The sequence below is a fragment of the Exophiala mesophila genome (genome assembly GCF_000836275.1).
Source record: "Exophiala mesophila strain CBS 40295 unplaced genomic scaffold supercont1.3, whole genome shotgun sequence".
NCBI lineage: Eukaryota > Fungi > Ascomycota > Eurotiomycetes > Chaetothyriales > Herpotrichiellaceae > Exophiala > Exophiala mesophila.
In genome coordinates this window covers 1,093,255-1,114,743 of record NW_015622506.1, presented here as the reverse complement: position 1 = coordinate 1,114,743, position 21,489 = coordinate 1,093,255, and the positions used below count along the sequence as shown (strand labels likewise).

General features: G+C 49.8%; 6 protein-coding genes across 6 annotated transcripts; 5 read left to right on the top strand and 1 right to left on the bottom strand.

Moving 5' to 3' along the window:
• Positions 1-1,297: 1,297 nt before the first annotated feature.
• Positions 1,298-2,204, top strand: PV10_04048 (uncharacterized protein; the record flags this gene model as incomplete). Its single annotated transcript, XM_016368568.1, has 3 exons — positions 1,298-1,343; positions 1,406-1,722; positions 1,782-2,204. The coding sequence occupies 3 exons, from the start codon at positions 1,298-1,300 to the stop codon at positions 2,202-2,204; spliced, it is 786 nt and encodes a 261-aa protein (XP_016224356.1).
• Positions 2,205-4,733: 2,529 nt separating this feature from the next.
• On the bottom strand, positions 4,734-6,676 carry PV10_04047 (uncharacterized protein; the record flags this gene model as incomplete). Its single annotated transcript, XM_016368567.1, has 6 exons — positions 4,734-5,072; positions 5,127-5,328; positions 5,379-5,800; positions 5,852-6,292; positions 6,354-6,491; positions 6,539-6,676. 6 exons carry the CDS (start codon positions 6,674-6,676, stop codon positions 4,734-4,736), a joined length of 1,680 nt encoding a protein of 559 aa, XP_016224355.1.
• A 460-nt stretch (positions 6,677-7,136) lies between these two features.
• On the top strand, positions 7,137-9,216 carry PV10_04046 (uncharacterized protein). Its single transcript, XM_016368566.1, has one exon. It carries the CDS (start codon positions 7,442-7,444, stop codon positions 9,032-9,034), a length of 1,593 nt encoding a protein of 530 aa, XP_016224354.1. The 5' UTR covers positions 7,137-7,441; the 3' UTR covers positions 9,035-9,216.
• A 1,175-nt stretch (positions 9,217-10,391) lies between these two features.
• Positions 10,392-13,446, top strand: PV10_04045 (uncharacterized protein). Its single transcript, XM_016368565.1, has 2 exons — positions 10,392-11,115; positions 11,179-13,446. The coding sequence occupies exons 1-2, from the start codon at positions 10,918-10,920 to the stop codon at positions 13,198-13,200; spliced, it is 2,220 nt and encodes a 739-aa protein (XP_016224353.1). The 5' UTR covers positions 10,392-10,917; the 3' UTR covers positions 13,201-13,446.
• Positions 13,447-13,836: 390 nt separating this feature from the next.
• Positions 13,837-15,337, top strand: PV10_04044 (uncharacterized protein). The gene is made up of 2 exons (XM_016368564.1): positions 13,837-14,233; positions 14,344-15,337. The coding sequence occupies exons 1-2, from the start codon at positions 13,931-13,933 to the stop codon at positions 15,262-15,264; spliced, it is 1,224 nt and encodes a 407-aa protein (XP_016224352.1). The 5' UTR covers positions 13,837-13,930; the 3' UTR covers positions 15,265-15,337.
• A 3,911-nt stretch (positions 15,338-19,248) lies between these two features.
• On the top strand, positions 19,249-20,646 carry PV10_04043 (calcium/proton exchanger; the record flags this gene model as incomplete). Its single annotated transcript, XM_016368563.1, has 2 exons — positions 19,249-19,709; positions 19,768-20,646. The coding sequence occupies exons 1-2, from the start codon at positions 19,290-19,292 to the stop codon at positions 20,644-20,646; spliced, it is 1,299 nt and encodes a 432-aa protein (XP_016224351.1). The 5' UTR covers positions 19,249-19,289.
• Positions 20,647-21,489: the final 843 nt, after the last annotated feature.

Sequence of the window (21,489 nt, the reverse complement as noted above, 5' to 3'; positions counted from 1 at the left end):
TCTGGCACAATTAAAGTAGGGTCATTGTAGTCGTCATATAACCCCTCTTTGTAAGACCAATCCACCGTCACACGGTATCACCGCTCCTTGAATGAAACTCGCCTTGGGGCTACAGAGAAATGTCATGAGTGCAGCAACATCCTCGGGCAGTCCTAGTCGTCTGACGGGTGTAATTGCCGCTAATTTTGGAGGAGCGTCTGGAGGACTTGTTTGCCGGAAAAGTTCTGTGTCGATCATGCCCGGGCAGACGACGTTGATGCGGATACCAGCAGGTCCATATTCCTGGGCATCTGCTTTCGCCATCCCCACTAGTTCGTGCTTGGAGGCACAATATACTGACATGCCGCTTGATGCGTTCATACCAGAGAGTGAAGAGACAGTAACAATGCTCCCCCGAGTCTGCCCATGGCCGTCAAGAGGGTCTTGTTTCCTCATCTGTGCAATTTCTGCTTGGTGACACAACCATGTCTGGAAATGACATCAGTCAGCATGTGGTGGACCACGAGATTGCAATACATCTATCGATACGAACCCCGTGTACGTTCACATCAATGACTCGTTCATAAGTCTTGACATCAACATCTGCGATTGCTTGTCTCTGGGGAACCACTCCAGCTATGTTCATAGCGTAGTCCAAGCGACCGAAGATGGAAACACAGGTGCTGATCATTCTCGATACTTCATCTTCAATAGAGATGTTGGTGCGATGAATGTGGGCTTGAATCGAAGAGTTTGCATTTTGAACTTGTTTCAAGGTCTCTTTTAACCCGACAATGTCGATGTCCGTCAAGAAGAGCCTTCCGCATCCTCCGCGCGCTAAAGATACAGCTGTGCCCCGGCCAATTCCTTGCTACAATTGAGTCTCAATTCAAAATATGTGGTTGCACGCACGACATACCTGAAGCTGCTCCTGTGACTAAGCACACTCCTGGAAGCTCGAAACTCATTGTTTCCTGATTTGCACGGTGCGCCTGTGAATTCGAAGTGATCCACCGCATAAGTGGTTTTGGTCAAGTGCTCCGACAATTATACTCACATATGGTGCATCAAAGGCTCAAACAATATCAAGACGTTTTGCAATCATTGCCGCAATGAGAGGAGTGCAGATCGTCTCTCGGCCCGCCGAGGTCTGGCCTCTGGCCGAACGTTCCGCAAACCTTCAACCTTCGGTGGCCTCGGGCCAAGATTCGATGCCGAGCATCATTGAGGAGTAAACAAAGGTCTATTATCAAGGGTGAACGGCAACCAAATGAGGTTTCTGTGACTGATAGCCCGCGACTTCATCGTCTCAACCGCCATGTCAAAGTCTTTAGGTGCTGCATTGGTTATCGGAGCAGGTGGGGGTAAGTAGTGCTTGTGGGAATTCGCGGCTCCTCCCTCGCTCTATGGTCTGACTAGAAAATAGGGGATGGCAGGGCAGTGGCTATGCAATTAGCCCAGGAAGGCTGGTCAAAATTAGTACTTGGGGACCAGAACGAGACCTTATTAGCAGAAGTCGCCAAAGAGTGTCAGAGGTTAGGGGGTGATCGGGTCAAAATCTGTACAGGCATTTGTGATGCCGGCAACCCTTCTGACCTCGACCAGCTTATTGAACGTGGAATTGAACAGTTTGGAGAAATCAATCATTGTGCAAACTGTTTGCGAGTTGAGCCAACAAATATGGCATTTGGGGACAAGACGCGTGAAGACTTTGCCCGCCTCAACGACGCCTGGCAGAGAAAGGTAAGGACACATGTCATTATCATCTGCCTTCCTTACAAAGCTGACTGGGAAATCCCTAGGTTTGGCTGGCCATGCGAGCTGAGGTCCGTTTATTCCTGGCTCAGGCTGCACGAGGAAGCACTGGTGATTGCAGTATTGTCAATGTCGCGGCTGCCCAGGGCCTGGCAAGTGAACGAGGGTTCCCTCAGTATTGTGCAGCTGCACATGGCATCGTGGGCATGAGCCGGGCCACTGCGATGGACTATGTGCAGAAAGGGTTTCGCATCAACTGTGTGTGTCCTGGACCGTCGGGAGAAGATCTCAGCTCTTCAGCCGATCATCAGCCATCGCGGCCGGTCTCTCTGCCAGTGCCGCCGAGTGGGCGATATATCACGTCAGATGCAGTGGCATCCGCAGTGGTGTTTCTTCTTTCGCCCAAGGCTGCTTCTATCACGGGTATTGAGCTACCAGTGGACGGAGGCTGGTCGCTGTATCACCATTAGATGAATCATTTGCTCTTTTTCTACTCTTCAAAGCAGACATCAGCGTTGAAGCTAATTGGTACGAGGATCCACGTAAGCTGCCACTCGTCCTATGCGATGGTAAGAAGATTCTGAGCCTATTACTATCGGGAATGTTCGAACATTGATGTTCAAGGTGTGGGACCACGAGGATTCCAGTTTTACCATTCTTGATAATGATATGACCCTATGAATGCTTGACGCTACCTTAGATATATTTCGCTCAAAGCTCTCCCCCTTAGTGAGATGCTATTCAAAGTCCGCCCTGTATGGGTATTTCTTGATCAAGAAATGGCCGGCGCACATGACACTGGCTCCCAGAAAGAACAGGCCTGTGTATGTTCCGAAACCCTTGTAGTACTCAGGGGCATCCGAGCTTGGGAACAGTGCTGACGCATAGACCTGTGCCAGCTGCGAAAGCCCATTCACAATTCCCAAACTGATAGCTCGTGTCTCTGTATCTACAGGCCCCAAACAACTCGTCGCGTACGACAATGCGATGGGTGCCCCAGCCCAGATTGCAGAGTTTATGAAGCAAAGGAATACGTATCGAGGTACGTAGGCCAGAATTCCTGTTGCAAGGGCACAGAACAATGTGCCGGCAAGCATAATTGCAGTTACAAACAGGGCACGAACTTGATGGAATCTGTCCGCGAGTAGGGACATTGGGATTGCGATGACCAATGCGACCACCCAGATTGGGGCTGTCATGAACCTGCACTTGCATTAGACTCCTAGCAGATCAGTTCTGATCAAGGGGTACTTACTGAGCATTGACTGCGGTATAGCCGAGGCCTTGGACCAGGTAGGGATAGAAATAAGACAAAGCACTGGCGCCAACCAGTTGCATGTATGGTACCGAGAGGAAGTAGATGCGCCAGTTTGTAATGGCTGAGACGAACGCTTTCCAGTGTGACAATCTAGTCGCACGTGTGGCGTCCCTGGAGGTGATGTTTTCTTTGGCTAGACGTGCCACTGCAAGTCTCTTCTCTTCCTCGTTGAGCTTCTTTGAGGTTGCAGGGAAGTCCAAAAGGAAAAATGGGACGATGAGAGAGATGCCGACAGTCAGGGCTCCCTCAACAATGAATAGCCATCGCCATCCACGGATTCCATGAGCCCCATCCAAATTCCCGGCAATTATACCGGCAATAATGCCACCAAATGCTCCAGACAATATTGAGCCACTTAGGAAGAAGATGAAACGCTTCGATCTGTTGAGGTTGTTAGCTTGCACCAAAAATATGGCATTTCCCATCGCTCACTGTTCTGCCTTTTTGTACCATGAGCTGATCAGGAAAAATACTCCAGGCTTCACGAAATGTCAGTTTTACTCTGTAGAGAGCTGTACTGAATTCATATGGCATACCGCAAAGCCGGCTTCAGTGACGCCTAGCAAGAACCGTATCGCCCAAAGTTGGCCTTTGTTCTGGATTGCTCCCAAACATGTAGCACAGGTTCCCCACAGGAACATAAGAGCTGGAAGGTACAGTGACGGGCGGACGCGAACCAAGATCATGCTAGGGAGAAACAAATCAGCGACTGGTATTCATTGATCCAGGCCAAGGGCTCGACTAACTTTGAAGGTGTCCCGGCGATGAGATATCCCAGCTGGAACACCAGAATGGCATGGTAGTAGTCTTGGTCGTTGAGAGCCAGATCGGTGTACATTCCTGCAACTCTTGCGTTGCCAAGGTTCGATCGATCCTAAGTGAGGTCTCAGTATCGATTCACGCGGATTGTGGAAGCGGGCTCACAATATAACTCATTACCATCAGAACCCAGATGGCAGGCATGAGGTACAAATCAATCTTCCATCGAAGTTTTTTCTCCGCACTGGGATCAATTTCGATTTCTTCGAGAGTCTCGAGCCGTTTTACTTCGAGGTCAGGACCAATGGCATCTTCGAAATGCTGCGAGTCCATTGCCTTGATCTGCGGTCCTTCTGGTCTGGTGGTCGACATCGTAGCTGAGAGTAGATGAGTTACTGTTCACTCTTGATTCGGGAAATGAATCTGATCGACAACCCCATGGGGTAGTGTCTGCATGGCCAGTATTGAGCTTTTGTATTGTATTGTGACAGTACTAAGCTCGGCCTCTGAAGTCTCTTTTGTTATTCGGTTGGCAAACTCGGCGTCTATAGTACGTAGAAGGGTCAATTTCCAAGCTCCGAGCCCAAGTTCGGCTCCGATCTACTTGACCCTATGTACCCACAAAATCATATTCGGTTTGTCGGCTAGGCGCAGCCGCCTCATTGGCAGGAAGCATACGTCTCCTATTAGAGAAAGCTGGGTATAGAGGGCTACGGGCCCAGCCCCGTTACGAGTGATTTGTCTTGCACGTCGCCGAAGGTATATGTGAGTGAAACGGGATGGTCGGTGCTGGGCATATTTACATCGGCTACAAATCTCTAACATCAAGAATTCTATGTAAGTTTCTACGTTGCTGCGGCGTGAGTCATGGATACTGGCCGTGCTCCAACAAGGTAAATTCATCAAGGCATTTGATAACCATTTAGAGTTTTGGAGCTGTTTGTGACTCTCGCTTCCATAGATCTCGTAAATGTCTTTTGAGATATTTGCCGCTCGCCGTCTTAGGAAGACTCTCGACGAAGACGATACCCCCGCTGAGTTGTTTATACTTTGCAAGCCTCTCTGAGACATAACGCTGAATCCCACTCCGGTCCATTGCAGCTGGATTCCTTGGAACAATGTATGCCCGTGGCACTTCGCCATCTATGGTGCTTGGGGCGGGGATTCCGATCACCGCAGCGTCGAGAATATTGGGGTGAGACATCAGAACAGCCTCCAATTCTGGAGGTGCAACTTGAAAACCACGAACTTTGATCAATTCCTGAAAACATTGTGAGCAGATGAAGTGTGGCAGGACTACGAGAAAGAACCGTACCTTCTTCCGGTCTACAATGTACCACTTTTTCGACTTGGAATCGCAGTAAGCGATGTCTCCTGTACGAAACCAACCTTGTAAGAAAGAGGATGCATTTGCGGCGGGATTGTCAAAGTAGCCCTCGATGACTGTTGGGCCACGTATACATATTTCGCCGTTCTGGTTGTAACTTCGGATGTCTTCGTCGTTGTCGTTAACCAATCTGATCGAATATTAGTATAGTGTCTCAAATGTTCAATCTTGCTGAGCAACCTGATCTCCAAATTGGGGAGGAAATGCCCCACACTTCCATCAAGATCTTGGTCTGGCCACTGGTAGCAAGCACCAATGCAGCTGATTTCGGTCATGCCGTAGCAGGGATTGAGGCTACCGTCAGGATGCATAAGCGCAGTAAAGGCCTGTTGTGAGAGGAGATCAATCTTTGCTCCCCCAGTCATCCCACACCTCAAGCTCCTCAGAGAGTACCGCCTGATCAGTGGAGACTGGAGGATTGAGACCACGATTGGTGGTACCACAAAGAGCTCTGTTACCTCAAATTTCTCAGTATAACGGAGAAAGTCTTCCAGATGGAATCTTCGCATGACATATGAGACATGGCCTGATCTCAGTGGAGTGATGTGTCCTATTGGAACCATGGCCGCATGAAAGAATGGTAAGCAGAGGATTCGCTTAACCTGCAAGTAAAGATTAGCATCGGCTCCAGATCATTTGCGATTAGTGAGTACCTGATAAGGCTTCTGAACCTGTTCCTGGAGTAGGGTATGCTGAGCAACAAGGTTGTAATGGGAAAGTGCCGCAGCCTTGGGCAGTCCCGTGGTCCCTGAGCTGAACAGTCGACACGCCGTGGTTGATTTGGCGACAGCCTCATCATTAAAGCGAACCCAATCCTGCTCGCCACACCGCAATAAGGTGGCCCAGGACCGTGGAGGAGCTTCTGGTACTGATCTTCTATTCGACCAATCGAAAATAAAAATATTGTTGTCAGGGATCCCAACCCTATTGGCTGCAGGACGAATGCTGTCGTAAAGTTCGGGCTCCGCCAGGACGAGCTTTGCTCGTGCTGTTCGCAGGTGATGTTGCAACTCAAAGTCTGTATACCCAGGATTTGTCCCTGCCCAAACGAAGCCTGCACCAACCACAGCGAGGAACACGCAAGAGTAGTATAACTAGAATCCTGGGGTAAGCAGTGGATGCGAGAAATGGTCGATTATGCTAGGGTCGACAGACGTTGTTGAAAGAATGAACACAAATACAGTCACCTGTCTGCAGCGAAGTTGACCGAAAACCAGCAATGAGGCGGCGAGTGAGATTTCTTGCTTGTTGTATGTTTATGGAATTGGTTGGATCCTCGGGATCGACGTAAATCTGCAGCCATTCAGCAGAAGCCTCCTCACCAGAACCATGAGGCTTACTGCTTGATCCTGGGGATAACGTGGAGAGTCAAATATCCAAGACAGTATATCTTGAGTTGGAATATCAACGGTCTTGGTTGGTTTGAAAAAGACATCTTCAATAGCATTGGCATTAGCAGGAACTTGCATTGCCGCCATCACTGATAACCAAAGCCAGGGAAGGATTGATGAATTATGCAGGTATATTGTCCTACCTGCCAAAGGGTCTGAAAGAAGCGGTCAGACATACCTGAGATTTAAGAGCATTGAGACCGCATCTTTCGGCAAGAACTAGTTTAGTTCGCCATCAGTCAGAGAGTTCAGTATGCGACGATGGTTATAAACTCGGTGCCGCGTTTGATTCATGTTCGGCGGCGACGACAGTCACGTGTAGGTTCCGTACGAATTGGTCGGATACTCGTACGACTTAGTTATGACGCTAATCTATAACCGGCTATCCTTTCAGGAGGCTAGAGCGGCAGTCTGCTAGTCCATATCTAGTCAAGTGATGTCCGAAATCAACTTTCGCGCATCTGACATCTGCAATCTTGGGATCCATCCACTTTCGGCTCTCAACAACAAAGGACAGAGTAGGTAAGCGCCGTAAGGTTCCGATACTATTGGCGAGATTCTTTGACGAAGGGATAACTCTTCAAGACTCTGGCTCTTGTACAGCAGAGAGCAAAAGAACCGGCCAACCCTTGGCTTCCCATCATATCGATTCATTGATGAATGTCCTCCATCAGTATGGAAATTGACGTGTGAGGAACTCACGGTGTCCTCACAGCTATCGTCAAACCTCAAACCCACACCTGCCTGTCACTCCTGTCAGGTTCCTCCTCCGTCATCCACCCACATGGTCTGAACGTCGTCTGTCACATACCAACCACGAGTCGAATGGGTCTCTTATGCTAGTCTCTAGATATGGCTGCAGGTACTCGACCACTTCCTTTACAGCCCATGGGCTCGTCAAATGAGGCCCCTCCTGACAACGAGTCATCCCCGGCAAGACCAGCGAGCCCATCACGAACTACGGGCACTGCTGGATTTTCCTCGAAACGACATGTTAAGGGCCTGTCCCTGAACTTCCCGATACTCCTCCCTCCTTCCACCTCTAGTCCTTCCTTCTCGCCGTCGCCGACAGCATCGTCCGCATTGGCAACGCCGATTGACTCATCACGATCCTCGCCTCATACGCGTGCTTTGCAATTCCGACACGCCGAGACACAGGAAGATGTGAAGGTCAAACCGGAGCCGAAGGGCAGCGGAGACTTTCTTACTCTCCTCGCAGCCCAGGAGAGAAAGGTGTTGGAGCTGAGAGAAGAGTTGCAAAAGGCAGAGTCTGATTTGCTTGCCCTGAAGCGGCAGTGGGCCAGTTATGAAGCAACAAAGAAAAAGGACGAAGTCAAGCTGGTCAAGAAGCTGCAGCCGCTTGCCTTGGATGACGTGCCGGCCGGGTCACGCCACACTGAGATTGCTGAAGAAGACATTGATGAAGAAAGGAGGCGAAAACGAGCAATAGTCGAGAGAAGTCACGCAGCCAATGTCACTGCTGGGTCGACTCCAAAGTCTGGGTTGGCCCGAAAAGGGTCGAAACGTGTGTTTGAAGGACGACATACACGAACACTAAGTCTTTTGAGTCCAACTGCCGGGGCACCCGCTCGGTCCCCAGTGAGATCTTCGACCGAGTCAGAGCATCAACGGGACAAACCGTACGATGAGCACGAAGATGGTAATGTCATCAGGCCGACGCCTTTGCGAATGCCGACGTTGGAAAGTTTTGCCTCGATCGATGCTCTAAATTTAGGATTTGGGAAAACATACAAAGATCTCGCAGCCCACCGACGCTCATTGCCCCCCGCAGCTACTGATTTGCTGGTCAAACAAGGCCGACAAGTCTACGATGGGGTCAGAGATGGCCTGTGGACATTTTTTGAAGATATAAGACAGGCAACCGTGGGAGAGGAAGGGGTCAGTGGCACCGCAGCTCAACAACAGCTACAACGGCAACCAAAGAAAAGGCCGGTGAAGAAAGTGTCTGGCCCACCCAGCAAGGGACAATCAGCAAGCCCAACGCTGGATCAGACCCTGCCCACGGAAAGAGAACCTTCATTCTGGAACGAATTTGGATTGGAAACACCGCATAAACCAAATACAGCACCCTCAATCAAACGGGATCAAAGTAATCGTCATGTACAACAGAAAAGCAGCACCGATTCATCAAATCCGCCCAGCCTTCTCCCCGATGGGAACGACACAGAAGGAATGGACGATGGTTGGGATACTTGGGATTCACCAGTCAGTAACAGGAATGGTGCGTCTCCAGATCCCAGCCAGAAGACCATGTCCGACAGTCTACCGTGGCCTGAGATCCAAAAACTCACGCCGAGCAAATTGACGCGGACGGTCAGTGATTTGATGCGAGAATGGGACGGTGCGCAGAAGCGTGAAGGGCCCCAAGCTGGAGAGGCTCTGGTGAATGGAACAGATTCATTACTGAGCAGCCCACACATATAAAAATTAATGGATATAGGTATACGCATATGACAGGAGTTTAGAAGAGCACGGATGGGGAAAACAGGGCCAGAAGGCCCAGCGACCATGGGATGAGTACGGAGTACTCCATACGCTCTGGATCAGCCTATGAGCCATGACTTGTTACAAACATATGTGACGTTATCAGTGGAACTTTGTGTTTTGTTTATCCCCCGGATTTTCCGGGTTTATTGACACAATCGATCGAGATGGATAGAGGGAGCAAGGAGCATGTAAATACGCTCGAGCCATAGTCACTCGCATGGAAATGTGTCACGAGGCACTGGGAAATGAAGTGTGATGAGGTCAGTGAGGTTGACAATTTGACGGTTTTGAGGCGTGGGTGACAGAGGGAGGGCCGTGCGGGTGTAGGAGCCAACACGGTTGGCCTGGTTGGGCGATGGGATGTGGATGTATTATGCAACCTTTATGATGTGTATCCAGCTCCAAAATGCCATCTTGTCGGGACGTTGTCCTTGACGCCCCCACTATTGAGAGAGGTTTTAGACCATGTTGGGGACCTCGGGCCACCGCAGTGACGATATTGACGGTCTAGACGGATTTGGCAACCTAGTCATGAGGCACGACTGACTGTACGGCTTGGGCAGAGAGAGGAGCAGGTTAGATGACTCGACGTTGTGTAGACTCGTACGGATAGAAATTCCCTGCACTTGTGGTCATGTGTTTCCCTGACGACGAGGGAGAGGTAATGTCTGTCTGCGGTGCGCACCCGGTCGACCCCTGGAGGACTGCAAGATGACGAGTCGCAGGCTAGAGACTAGTCAGGACATCCAGGTTGAAATCTAACGCTGAACGGGAAGGAATCAACAATCTCGGCTTGGAATCGGTGGGACGGACCCTGGGACCGGTGACACTACCGTATTCTGTGCAGATGAAAGAAATAGAAGATGTGGATTGAACAGTGGATGAACGAATCTCTCTACTGGAACCCAGCACCAAGAAACGTGTGCTTTGGATCTCGGGGGCGTTGGCCCCCTGCATTAGGGTCAACACTAGGAAAGTGTTAGGGCCCCTCGGAGCTGGAAGTGGGCGTATCGAGCATGAACCGGCACAAGGGAACGCCTAGAAGGCCCCTAAATGGTAAAGCTGCGGGAGGGAGGAGCCCTGGCACCTCGCTGTGGCGCAGACACTCGGCAGACTCCAGGAAGATACGTCGCACTAATCCGAATTAGGCATGGGTTGCCATGTAAACAAAGCACCTTCCTTCTCCACCTCAGACGATCAAACTGCGTCCCTCAATCGACACGACGTCCAAATCCACTGCCACCACCAACACCATGGCACCGTGATATCATGCATCCTCTTGCCGGCTATTACTGTCATCAACTACCCAGCCACGCCTTACCTCTATGTCTATGCATTATTGCTGCCCCATGTGCCGACTACCGTGGTAGACCACTCTTAGCCTCGCCATCCTGCCCCTCGAGATCAACCTTCTCCATACCCAGATACTCGTACCCATTATCACTTCCCACCACCCAGCTCACGAGGTGGACACAATCAACCTCGACGCTATCATCTTAGCAATATCCCTCGGTTTCATCTCCATTTCAGCCACCCGACCACGACCCTGATTCCCGTCTTTACATCCTCTCGCTCATCCTCCTCCACTCTCTCAATGCTTGTATCACTACCCTCATCTTCATCTTTGCATTTTTCCAAGGCGCCTGCATCTGCATACAAGACGGGAAACATAGATTCTTTCCTCCACCATACACCGATCTCCCATACATGTCTTCCTGCGGGTCATCCATCGAACCATTATTGAAACCTCGGAGGATTGACCAAAATATACTAGAAGAAGACTGCGCCGCTCACAACGCCTTATACACTGTTTGGTAAAAATGATGACATACTCAGAATCCGCCCCTCGCCAGTCGAGGGCGGTTCAACCACCTCACTTTGAGATCCAGCAAGATGAAGCCAATGGCGACATTCTGGCAGATCGCTTCCAAATGCTTGAAGAGCTCGGAAGTGGTTCCTTTGGCGTCGTTTACAAAGCCATCGAGAAAGCCACTGGCGAAATCGTTGCTATCAAACATGTGAGGAGCCAACATTACCTCCATACTACTCCTTTGGAAATCACTGACATGCTCATGTCTTAGGTTGATCTAGAATCTTCAGAAGAAGACCTTTCAGATATCCTCTCCGAGCTCTCAGTACTCTCCTCCTGTTCAAGTCCTCATGTCACCAAATATCGTTTAGCCTTCCTTCGTCGTCAAACTCTTTGGATCGTCATGGAATATCTTGGAGGTGGCTCATGCGCCGATCTCCTCAAACCTCCGCCACACCGTCTATCCGAATCCCACATTGCCATCATCTGTCGTGAGCTCCTTCTGGGCTTGACCTATCTGCATAGCGAAGGCAAACTCCACAGAGATATCAAGGCTGCCAATGTGTTACTAGGAATGGACGGACGTGTCAAGCTTGCCGACTTTGGCGTCGCCGCACAGTTGGTTGGCCTCAAGAGTATGCGAAATACATTCGTCGGCACTCCCTTCTGGATGGCACCAGAAGTCATTCAGCAGGAAGGCCACGATGCAAAAGCAGATGTCTGGAGTCTAGGTATCACCGCCATAGAGCTGGCAAACGGAGAGCCCCCACACGCCAATGTCCATCCAATGAAAGTTCTGTTCCTGATTCCCAAACAGTCAGCCCCAAGGCTAGAGGGCAATCAATGGTCACGGGACTTCCGCGATTTTGTTGCCACATGTCTGACAAAGGACGTGGACAAGAGAGCGAGCGCCAAAGAACTACTCAAGCATCGGTTCATTCGGTCTGCCGGCAAGATCGAAGGCTTGCAAGAGTTGATTGTCAGAAAACAGGACTGGGAGGCCGGTAAAGGCGGCGACCGGAACTTGAAGTACTATGCCGAGACACTGAGGAGTTTGTCCGGCTCAAAAAACGAAGACGACTGGGTCTTTGAAACTGTGAGAGCCGTGCCGACGATAGACTTGCGAGGCTTCCAAACCCAGAAGAGGAGAAGGGTAGAAAGCTCGGCCTCGGTCGTTCTCGGCGACCAAAACGAGACCAGTCCCACGCAGATGATGCATGATATGGCACTGCAGAATGAGGACGCCCAAAAGGACCAACAAGCTCATTCGACCATGCGCCGGATTCCCGAACCTCATCTTGAACGAACAGACTCAACAGATTCATCAAAATCAAGACAGACCGCCAAAAAACGACTGTCGAGTGCACAAGCACGACAGCCTCTAGGGGTGAATATGTCGTTTGGCAACAGCCCCAGTACAGTGCGACAATTCCGACGAGTGTCCCCTAGTGCCATCGGCATCAACTCGGAAAACGAGGATCCTAATTCTAGTGTCATCAGGACACCTTCCAAGGCAAAGCCTGGCCTACACCAGATGGTTGATATGGACAATTCCTTACTCCATGGGTCGAGGCCAGACAAGACCTCTAGGTTCTCCTCAACCGCAACAACCATTGCGGCGGAATCCAAAGAGGCTAGCCTAGGAAGGAAACTATACACCAATGCGATCGGAATAACGTGTCAGGACGTGTTGAGCAACACCGCAGATGAAGTCAAAAGGGAGGCTGTGGCTCGACTAGCTGAAGCGTTTTCAGACTTGGAAAGCCTCGACCCAGATGGCATGTACCACATTATGCGAGGAATCGTAGACAAGATGCAAAGTGATAAGGACCTGAGGAATTTTTTGCCCTCTGTTGGTGGCGACCAACATCAGTCGTTTCCCGACCCACCAGACAAGACGCCGTCGGCCGAGAAGGATGCCAGCTCACCACAAAATCAGCCCCTGTCTGAACCCATCACTGCAAATGCATCACGTCAGGTCACACCTTTGACGCCAACAGGAAAGGGAAACATGGGGGCCAAACTAGTGCTCGCACAAAATAACCCTCATCTCAAATCCCATCGACGACGACAATCAGCTCAAGCAGCCATTGTGAAAAGTCGAGAGACGAGTCAGGTCTTCTTACCGAGCCCCGAAAAGCACCGCAAGACTGGGCTAAGCCAAGAAGACGCAGAGCTTGAGAGGGATATGTTCAAGGGCTTTCAGGGTGGTCTGGAACACAACCGTCAGCTGGCTGACAGTCTGTTCGAAAGATGGTGTGAAGGCTTGAGGGTTAGGTGGCCTGCTGTTTGAACAACCAAGTGTGAAATGAATTAGCAAAGTACCAGGAGGAAGGAAAGACACGCCAAACTGCTGCATATCATGACCAGCTAGTGAAGCTGAAGCTATTCTGTCCTGTGTCATCTTCAGCGGAGGCAGACTGGACCTTTTCCATTCACACCCAATTTCTTTTCTAATGTATTATATTATCCATAGCCACGTACGAGTTTGAACGGCCTCCTCTCATTTGAACGAGTCTCTAGCAGACTATGTTGTGTCCCATGTCGATTCCATTGTGTTTTTTCTTTTTGGCATGGCGGTGGTAGTTCATAGGCTGGAAATCTCCTCGGTGACCTCTTTTGTACGATAGTGTGAGGGGGGAAAGATGGAGGCCGAGGGGCCGAGAAACACACACATTCGTGTGCAGTCTCCATAATCGACTGTTTGATACTCATAGTTATATAGACATATATGTGTATGACTACTCCTATTTCATGTTGACTATCAAATCGCGTATGGAGTGGTTGCCAGTCGTGTCAGTGTCGGTGGTGCCTTCCCTCGTTTCTACCATTCCAACCAATTAATAAAGTTAAACTTCCATGACGCTAAACTTTATCTCGACCTTCTTTTCATTCGTATTCGTGATGATTGTTCAGGATCGACTCATCCCTCTTTCAACAACTTGAGGGCACATCCCTGTCCACCCTTTGTTGTCTCCGGCCCTACCATCTTATAGAAATTCAAGGCCATAGTCCAAGTAACCATGGACGTCCGACTTCACGCCTATCACCCCACACGAGTACTCCTACTTCTCGAATATATCCCAACCTCAACTTCAACTCCAAAATCCACACTTTCGCAACCGCCCAATGTCCTCCTTTTCATTGGTGGAATGTATGACAATTTTCGTTCTCCGCGCTATGTAGATGACATTGCGAAGCTGTTCCCAAGAGATGTTGCCGGTACTGGCGGTGTTGTTGACGACGTTACCCAAAAATGGAGTGTCTTCCATGTTCAACTTTCATCCGCGGGAAGGGCTTTTGGAATTGGTGGATTGGATCGCGATGTAAGTCTTTCTGCGATTCGTGAGCCCTCTTTACCCCCAGTCTTGATCACACGGTCCTCCTTTTTGTTATCGACACAGCCAGCAAAACTCACTCCAATCCACACCTATAGGTTTCGGAGATCAGCGAAGCCATCACCTACATTCGTAACAACATCATCAACTCTCCATCCGCCCCTGTTGTCATCATGGGTCATAGTACCGGCTGCCAAGACTCTATGCACTACCTCTGCTCTTCTCTATCTTCAAATACAAAATCCTCCTCTTCCTCCCGTCCTCCCATCTCTGGTATAATCCTCCAGGCGCCAGTATCCGATCGGGAGGCCATACTTGACGGCGTTCGCCATGATGCAAGAGCAGCATCTGCGTATAACGACGCATTGGCGTTCTGTAAAGCAACACCAAACAAGGCTCACTCCAAAACACTCTTGCCCTGGAATCTCACCATACCCATATTGGGTCCTGTCCCTTTGACTGTCACACGATTCCTCAGCTTGGCTTCCCCTGAAAGCCCCTCAAATCCAGCTCAGGATGATTATTTCTCTTCAGACCTGGGGGATGATGTTTTCAAAGGCACTTTCGGAAAATTGGCCGCATGCGAGTGGGTTCTGACTCCGACTAAGCCAGCGGACAACACAGATGGTGGAGGAAAACGCCAATCGAAATCCATGCTCATCCTCATATCTGGAGATGATGAGCATGTAAGCTCCGACATCAACAAACTGCAGCTACTCTCTCGCTGGACCAAGGCTGTCGAGTCGCAGTCAACTGAGGAAAGCCCAGCCATAGTCTCTCCCCATTCCCAAGTGGTGGAGCATGCCTTGCATGACATATCCGGGGACAGTATCGAGGCCAGGACTGCCAGATTGGTAGAAATGAGAGCCGCAGTTCTGAAATATCTAAATGATGTGGTGGGCGACGTTTATGGACATGAGCACGGTGATAGCAAAGACGATTACTCGCCTTGGGGCATTTGGAAAAGGGACAAAGAAGCCATTGAAGCGGAGAAAGGACTCCAGGGAGTAAAACTGTGAGAGATGAATTCCATAATTCCATAGATGGTAGCCTTTAGTGGCCCTCACATATCAATTAAGACACATTGAGCACTCTACCGCTACTTTGAAGTTCTCGCTGCAAACTGCTGGAATGATGTTGATTCAGCTCTTCTAGACTAGTACAAATGGACTTGGGCTAGATAGCTCAGTACTATTCAATATGCAACTTATGCACAAAATGATGATTGAAACAATAATAAGCTCGAAGAAGGCCATTCATTGTCTCATATCCCAAAGCATGCCACGGTGTCGCCCTTGAACGTAGTATCCCTATTGACTTCACTCATCCTTCTTGGCCTTTTTGGAGTCGACTGGTGGCCATTCCCAATCGTAGTCCAAGAGGTTGAACGGACACTTTCCGACGAAAGTACCATTCTCATCACGGGCCAATCTGCAGTCCTGGCCAACATGTTCCGGCCGACACTCGGAGTTACGACAACTATAGCCCTTCTTCTTAATTCCTCCTGGCACACGACATTTGCCGGACTTAGTGCATTGGCCATTCATTGTCTTGATGTCCCGACCTCCAAGGTCGAATGGGTTGCCACTGTGGGAAATATCATCTGGCAAACCGACTGCAGTTGCTGTCGTAGTGGGTATGCGTGCGACGAGGAGCAGCAGTGGGATCATCAGGAGGACCGGGGAGCTGCTGGCTAGGAGTTTCATGGTGGATATATTTGTTTAACAAACGTTCTTGAATTTTTCGGTCGAAGGATGGGAGAGAGTAAAATATTAGAGATTGGAAAACTCTGTGTTCAGAGATTGTATGTGGATAGTAGATAGATTTGGAAGTCTTTTCGATTGTATTGTGTGATGTATGCGTTTGGGACTAAAGAGTGCTGGTGGTGAGGCTTCTATAAACGCCGTAGCCCTACAACTACAGGAGGTGGCCTACCTCAAGAGCAAACAAAACCCTCGAGGCCAGACTGAACGATTCATTCATTTCTCATTGTCATGGTCATTGTTGGGTATTCGAACTTCACAAAACGCATGGAGTTAAGGTGATTGTTCTCTTTGTTTGTTGTCGTGGAGAAGCATCTAAAGTCAATCGCTTCAACAGTCTTCCCCAGTATGGCAAGAACAGCGGCCAATTGTCCCCTCCTATTGCTTTAACAGTGTTTCTTTCTTCTTTATCGAACATACATGGATGGCCGACGTTCGAGGATCCCCACTTTTTTCTAGGATCAATTATGCCGTCAATTGCCGGAGTAGTTACACAAAATCTGTACTGATTGTATGGTGAGTGGGGTTTAGGGCTAGTTAGACGGAGATTTATGTCTAGTTCTAATCTTCAGATTCTATTCTATTCTTCTCTAGAGGCGGGTGAAGTATCTAGAAACTCACGTAAGCAGTGCCATGCAAACCATCAACTCTAGTCCAAGCTCCAGGACATATTTTCCTTGCCAGCAAGTCCATGCTCGAGATCTCCACCGTGGTTGGATTGGCAAAAAGACGTGAATGACACTATTTGACCTTTGCCGACGATACGATGTCGAACAGCCTAAACCGTCTGTGTGCGGGTCCTAGTCGGCACCCTCGGTCTTAACCCCACACTTTGTCCTGGAGACAAAAGCAGAGATAGATGCTCGCAGATCCTCGGCTCTCAGAACGTGGCTATCATCTTCAACTTCCAACACAATGGCAGACTATCGCAGCCCTTCGTCAAGTGCGCTCACTCCGTCATTTGCAGATGTTCAGGACTTTGTCGACGCCGATCGTGGCTTCATTGCCAGCCTAAAGCCATGCGTCATCAAGAACCCGAGCGGCAAGACAGTGTGGAATAATGATGAGTTCGATTTCATGCACACATCGCCATGTCCTTCCACCGTTGACCCGAAGCTTTGGCGACAGGGCCAGTTGCTGTCCAAACAAGGTCTCTACCGCATCACTGATTCAATCTATCAAATCCGCGGTTTTGACATCTCACACATCACCTTTGTCGAGGGACAATCCGGGGTCATCGTTATAGATCCGTTGATCTCATGTGAATGCGCAACCGCAGCGCTAAAATTCTACCAACAACACAGAGGAGACCGCCCAATCAAGGCGCTCATCTATACACATTCACATGTTGACCACTATGGTGGTGCAGCTGGCTTATTCCCTGATCTGAAGGGCGATGCTGCTCCTGATGGTCTTCCTGTTGTCGCTCCAGAAGGCTTCATGGAAGAGGCGCTCTCTGAGAATATCCTGGCAGGCCCGATCATGCGTCGCCGTGCGGCACACATGTACGGTGCTAATCTTCCGCGATGCGCCGCCGGTTCGGTTGGCGTCGGTTTGGGTATGGGGACTTCTTCTGGAAGGGTCAGCTTAATCCCTCCGACCACCATAATATCGCACACTTCTCAGCAAGTCTCCATAGATGGTGTTTCAATAGTCTTCCAGATGGTTCCCAACACTGAGGCCCCTTCAGAGATGAACATGTACTTTCCCCAGGAGCGTGCCCTTCTAATTGCAGAATGTGCAGGCCACTCTTTGCACAATATCATTACACCACGAGGCGCGCTGGTTAGGGATGCCAAAGCATGGGCACGATATCTCGACGAAAGTTTGACATTGTTCTGCGATGTTGCAGGGTCCGATGTGCTACTGAGCAGTCATGGATGGCCAACATGGGGGACTGCGAACGTCAAGAAATACATCGCCGAACAGAGGGATCTGTATGGATATTGTCACGATCAAACAGTGCGTCTGATGAACTGTGGCCTAAACGGAGCAGAAATCGCCGAAACTTTTGTGCTTCCTCCTAATCTGAGACGTGCATGGCACGCCCAGGGCTTCTATGGGTCTGTTAGTCACAACGTCAAGGGAATCTATCAGCGCTACATGACATGGTATGATGGCCGAGCAGAAAATCTCTGGAAGTGGCCGCCCAAGGAAGAAGGCTCGCGTTATGTGCAAGCTTTTGGTGGACCACAAGAAACACTCAGAAAGGCGAAGCAGTTCTTTGCAGATGGTGACTTGAGATTCGCCGCCACGATTTTAAGTCACTTGGTCGCGTCGCAAGAGGAGTATCCCCAACCGATCCAAGAAGAAGGCCGCGAGGCGCTTGCCCAGGTCTTTGAACGCCTGGGCCTTGGGTCTGAGAATGCTCTTTGGAGAAACATGTACCTATGTCAATCTCGAGACCTGAAACAGGGACCAAGGCAGATGGTCAAGGGTTCACCTCTACAAGCAGGACTGCCCCCTCAACTGTCAATCCAGGATTCCTTTTCCGCCTTATCTGTGAGCATCAACGGAGAAGAGGCTTGCCGGCACAATGGCACAATTCACATTGGCATCCAACTGGAGGATCTGCATGAGGCGTGGGCACTTATACTGAGCAATGGGGTGCTGACCTCCCGTCAATATGGCAATCTGAAGACGCTGGAAGTCATTCCCCAAGACTGTGTCATTACACTTAACGTTTCCCAACTGCGAGACCTTTTGACGGGCAAGGGAGACTTCGAATGTCTCAACGTCCTGAGCGGTCGCCCAGCAATGCTAGCGAAAGTATTGTCATTTGCGGGGATTGAGATGAAGAATGGCCCTCCAGCAAGCCATCTATGATACAGCTGCGACCTTGCAATAATGAGAGATCTGGCCCGTGCACGGTTCACTTCTGACATTGTGTACCTAGGCCGGGCATCATGACTTGGATGCCCCTCGCGCCCCACCGTGCCCCTCGTGCCCCTCTACCAAACTCTACCAAAGACTGGTCGCTTCTGGTCTCTGTGCTTCACTAGATGCTTCGCCGTAGCTTTTTGACAAAAGCGGACTGGCTTCCCATTGGCGAGGCTGGACCTGGACGTCATTATCAAATCTCATGCTCTGGGCTCGTTTATATTGCTTCTTCACGACGATTGTATATGCACCAATGGGGTTTTGTTGCCAAAGGCCCAGTCTCAAATCTTGACAGCTCTTACAAGTTTATCCATGGCTCGATCACTAAGCTCGCCTTGTAGCCATATTTTCCGCAGCCATCCAGAGTTCACGAGTTCCACGGCCTCAAGAGCTCCCTGACCATGTCATCTAACTTGTTTCGGAAACCATTTTCCTTAACATCAAAGAAATTGCGCCATAATTCTCATGATGCTGGAGGTAGCCATATCAGTGAGAATGGGTACTCGGAGTCAACGCCACTCCTGCCTCAGAGTAACGTCATAGCTACCTCCAGAGCTGAACAATGGTCTTATCAAATCTACCATGCTGCTCGCCAGATATACCTCCACAACCATATTCACGGACTTTTGATATTCCTACTCCCTGCTATAGTCTCGAGCTTGGTACATTGTCCTGCAAAGGTTCGATTTACACTCAACTTCCTCGCCATCATTCCACTGGCGTCCTTGCTCGAGTTTTACTTGGAAGAGTTTTGCGCCAAGCAACGTTTGATACTTGGAGGAATCTTGGCTGGCGTCCTTGGAAACGGCATCGAACTGATTGTAAGTAGAAATCGTTTCGACAGAAACACCAGAGTACTGATGCTTTACTCTCATCCAGATTGGAGTTGTGGCCATCTGCAATGATGAAACTCTTATCGTGCAAGACGCTATCCTGGGGAGTCTTCTGTTCAACCTTGTACTTGTGACGGGGCTCTGCTGCGTGGCCGGAGGAGTCCGGTACAAGGAGCAGCACTTTGCTATCCCAATCCTCTCGTCCTTGTCCGGCTTTGCAATGATTCTTGTGGCCATGTTGTTGACACCAACAGCTCTGGCAACAGTGGCCTGGTCTGGAAAAGACATCGATCATATTACAGAGGATGGGCGCATTATATCCAGCGGATCCGCGATTATCTTCCTCGTGACATATGGGGGTTATCTTATGTTCCAACTCCGGACCCATGTCAGCTTGTTTGAGAGCTCGCTTGCCGAGGAAGATTCCTCTGACATGACAAGCGAGGAACGTCACAGCACCTTGAAGCCACTCGTTGCAGTTATTCTGTATCTTGTGACGGCCGGCTTAGCTTCCTGGTGTGTTGTGTCATTATTCCAAGCAATCCCCGAAGTGGCTGAGAAGTCAAGTCTCAGCAGGACGACTGTCGGATTCATCCTCCTCCCTTTTCTTGGAGGGGCGGGCGGCGCCATCGCTTTGATGACTGTGTCATTCAGAGATAAACAGGACCTTGCTCTTGGATGCATAGTGGGAAATGTGATCAACATTACTCTATTTGTAGTTCCTGTGTTGATTATCGTCGGAAGAGTTGTTGGCAACGAGCTGTCATTATATTTTGGACATGTCGAAATGGTGGCTGTTTTGATTTCTTCAATGATGGTGGTGCTGTTACTCCAAAATGGACGGTCTACTTACTTTGACGGGTTACTTCTCCTTGGTTTGTACACTATGGTTATTATGGCAGTGGTGGTACTGCCACATGAGTAGCTCTGATTTCAGCTTCAGTAGAATTATTACGCCTTGGTGTTTGAGATGATACCTGATCTTCATCGAGGGGCTACAATGTCTGAAAACTCCATATACACCACCTAGTCTCGGCAGGGTAGAAACGGAAATGATGAAGAAGGCCATAACAACCTTGACGCCTCTCAATATGCGCGTCTCTTTTCATTAAATGTACTTGATTCCTGAAACGCGAAGATGAACTAAGCATACATTCCTACGGGGTGTCGGCCAATCCAAATCAGGCCTAGATTTCAAACCACGACTGGTTTATTCTTAGAAACTCAAGTCTTGCAGCTGACTGTACACACGCCTATAGAGCCTCCTCGGCCACTCGGCCACTTGGCCATCGGTTTGATCCCCTAGTCATCTTTCTCACTTGGGCAATGCACTTTTTGAGATGACACCCAAATGCCCCGGCTTGGCCTATCAGGCGTGCTACTTCCAGAGCCCCCGAATTGCCATGTCAGACCTTTAATCATCTAGCCTGTGCGCCAGCATCAATTCGAAACTACCCTTGAAGGAACATTGATGTGTCACTGGGTGAGATGTCCCACCCTAGGGGCGCATGCTACCAACGGTCAAAATTCCGGAGCCCTTTCGTGCTTTATGAGGTTTAGCACTCGAGATCGAGGGGCGTAAGCACAGCGTCCCCTTGTTAGAGCCAATAAGTCAGACCGTCTCTTCAAGGTTCTTACCCCGACGGCTGAGGCTGAGGATTGCGGTCTCGACCTAGCCGACAGCTCGCGCAAATATAGGTAGGGACTCGAGTTGTGCTGATGGCATTTAATTATCATTACACAGAACCTAACGGGCGCCCATCGATTC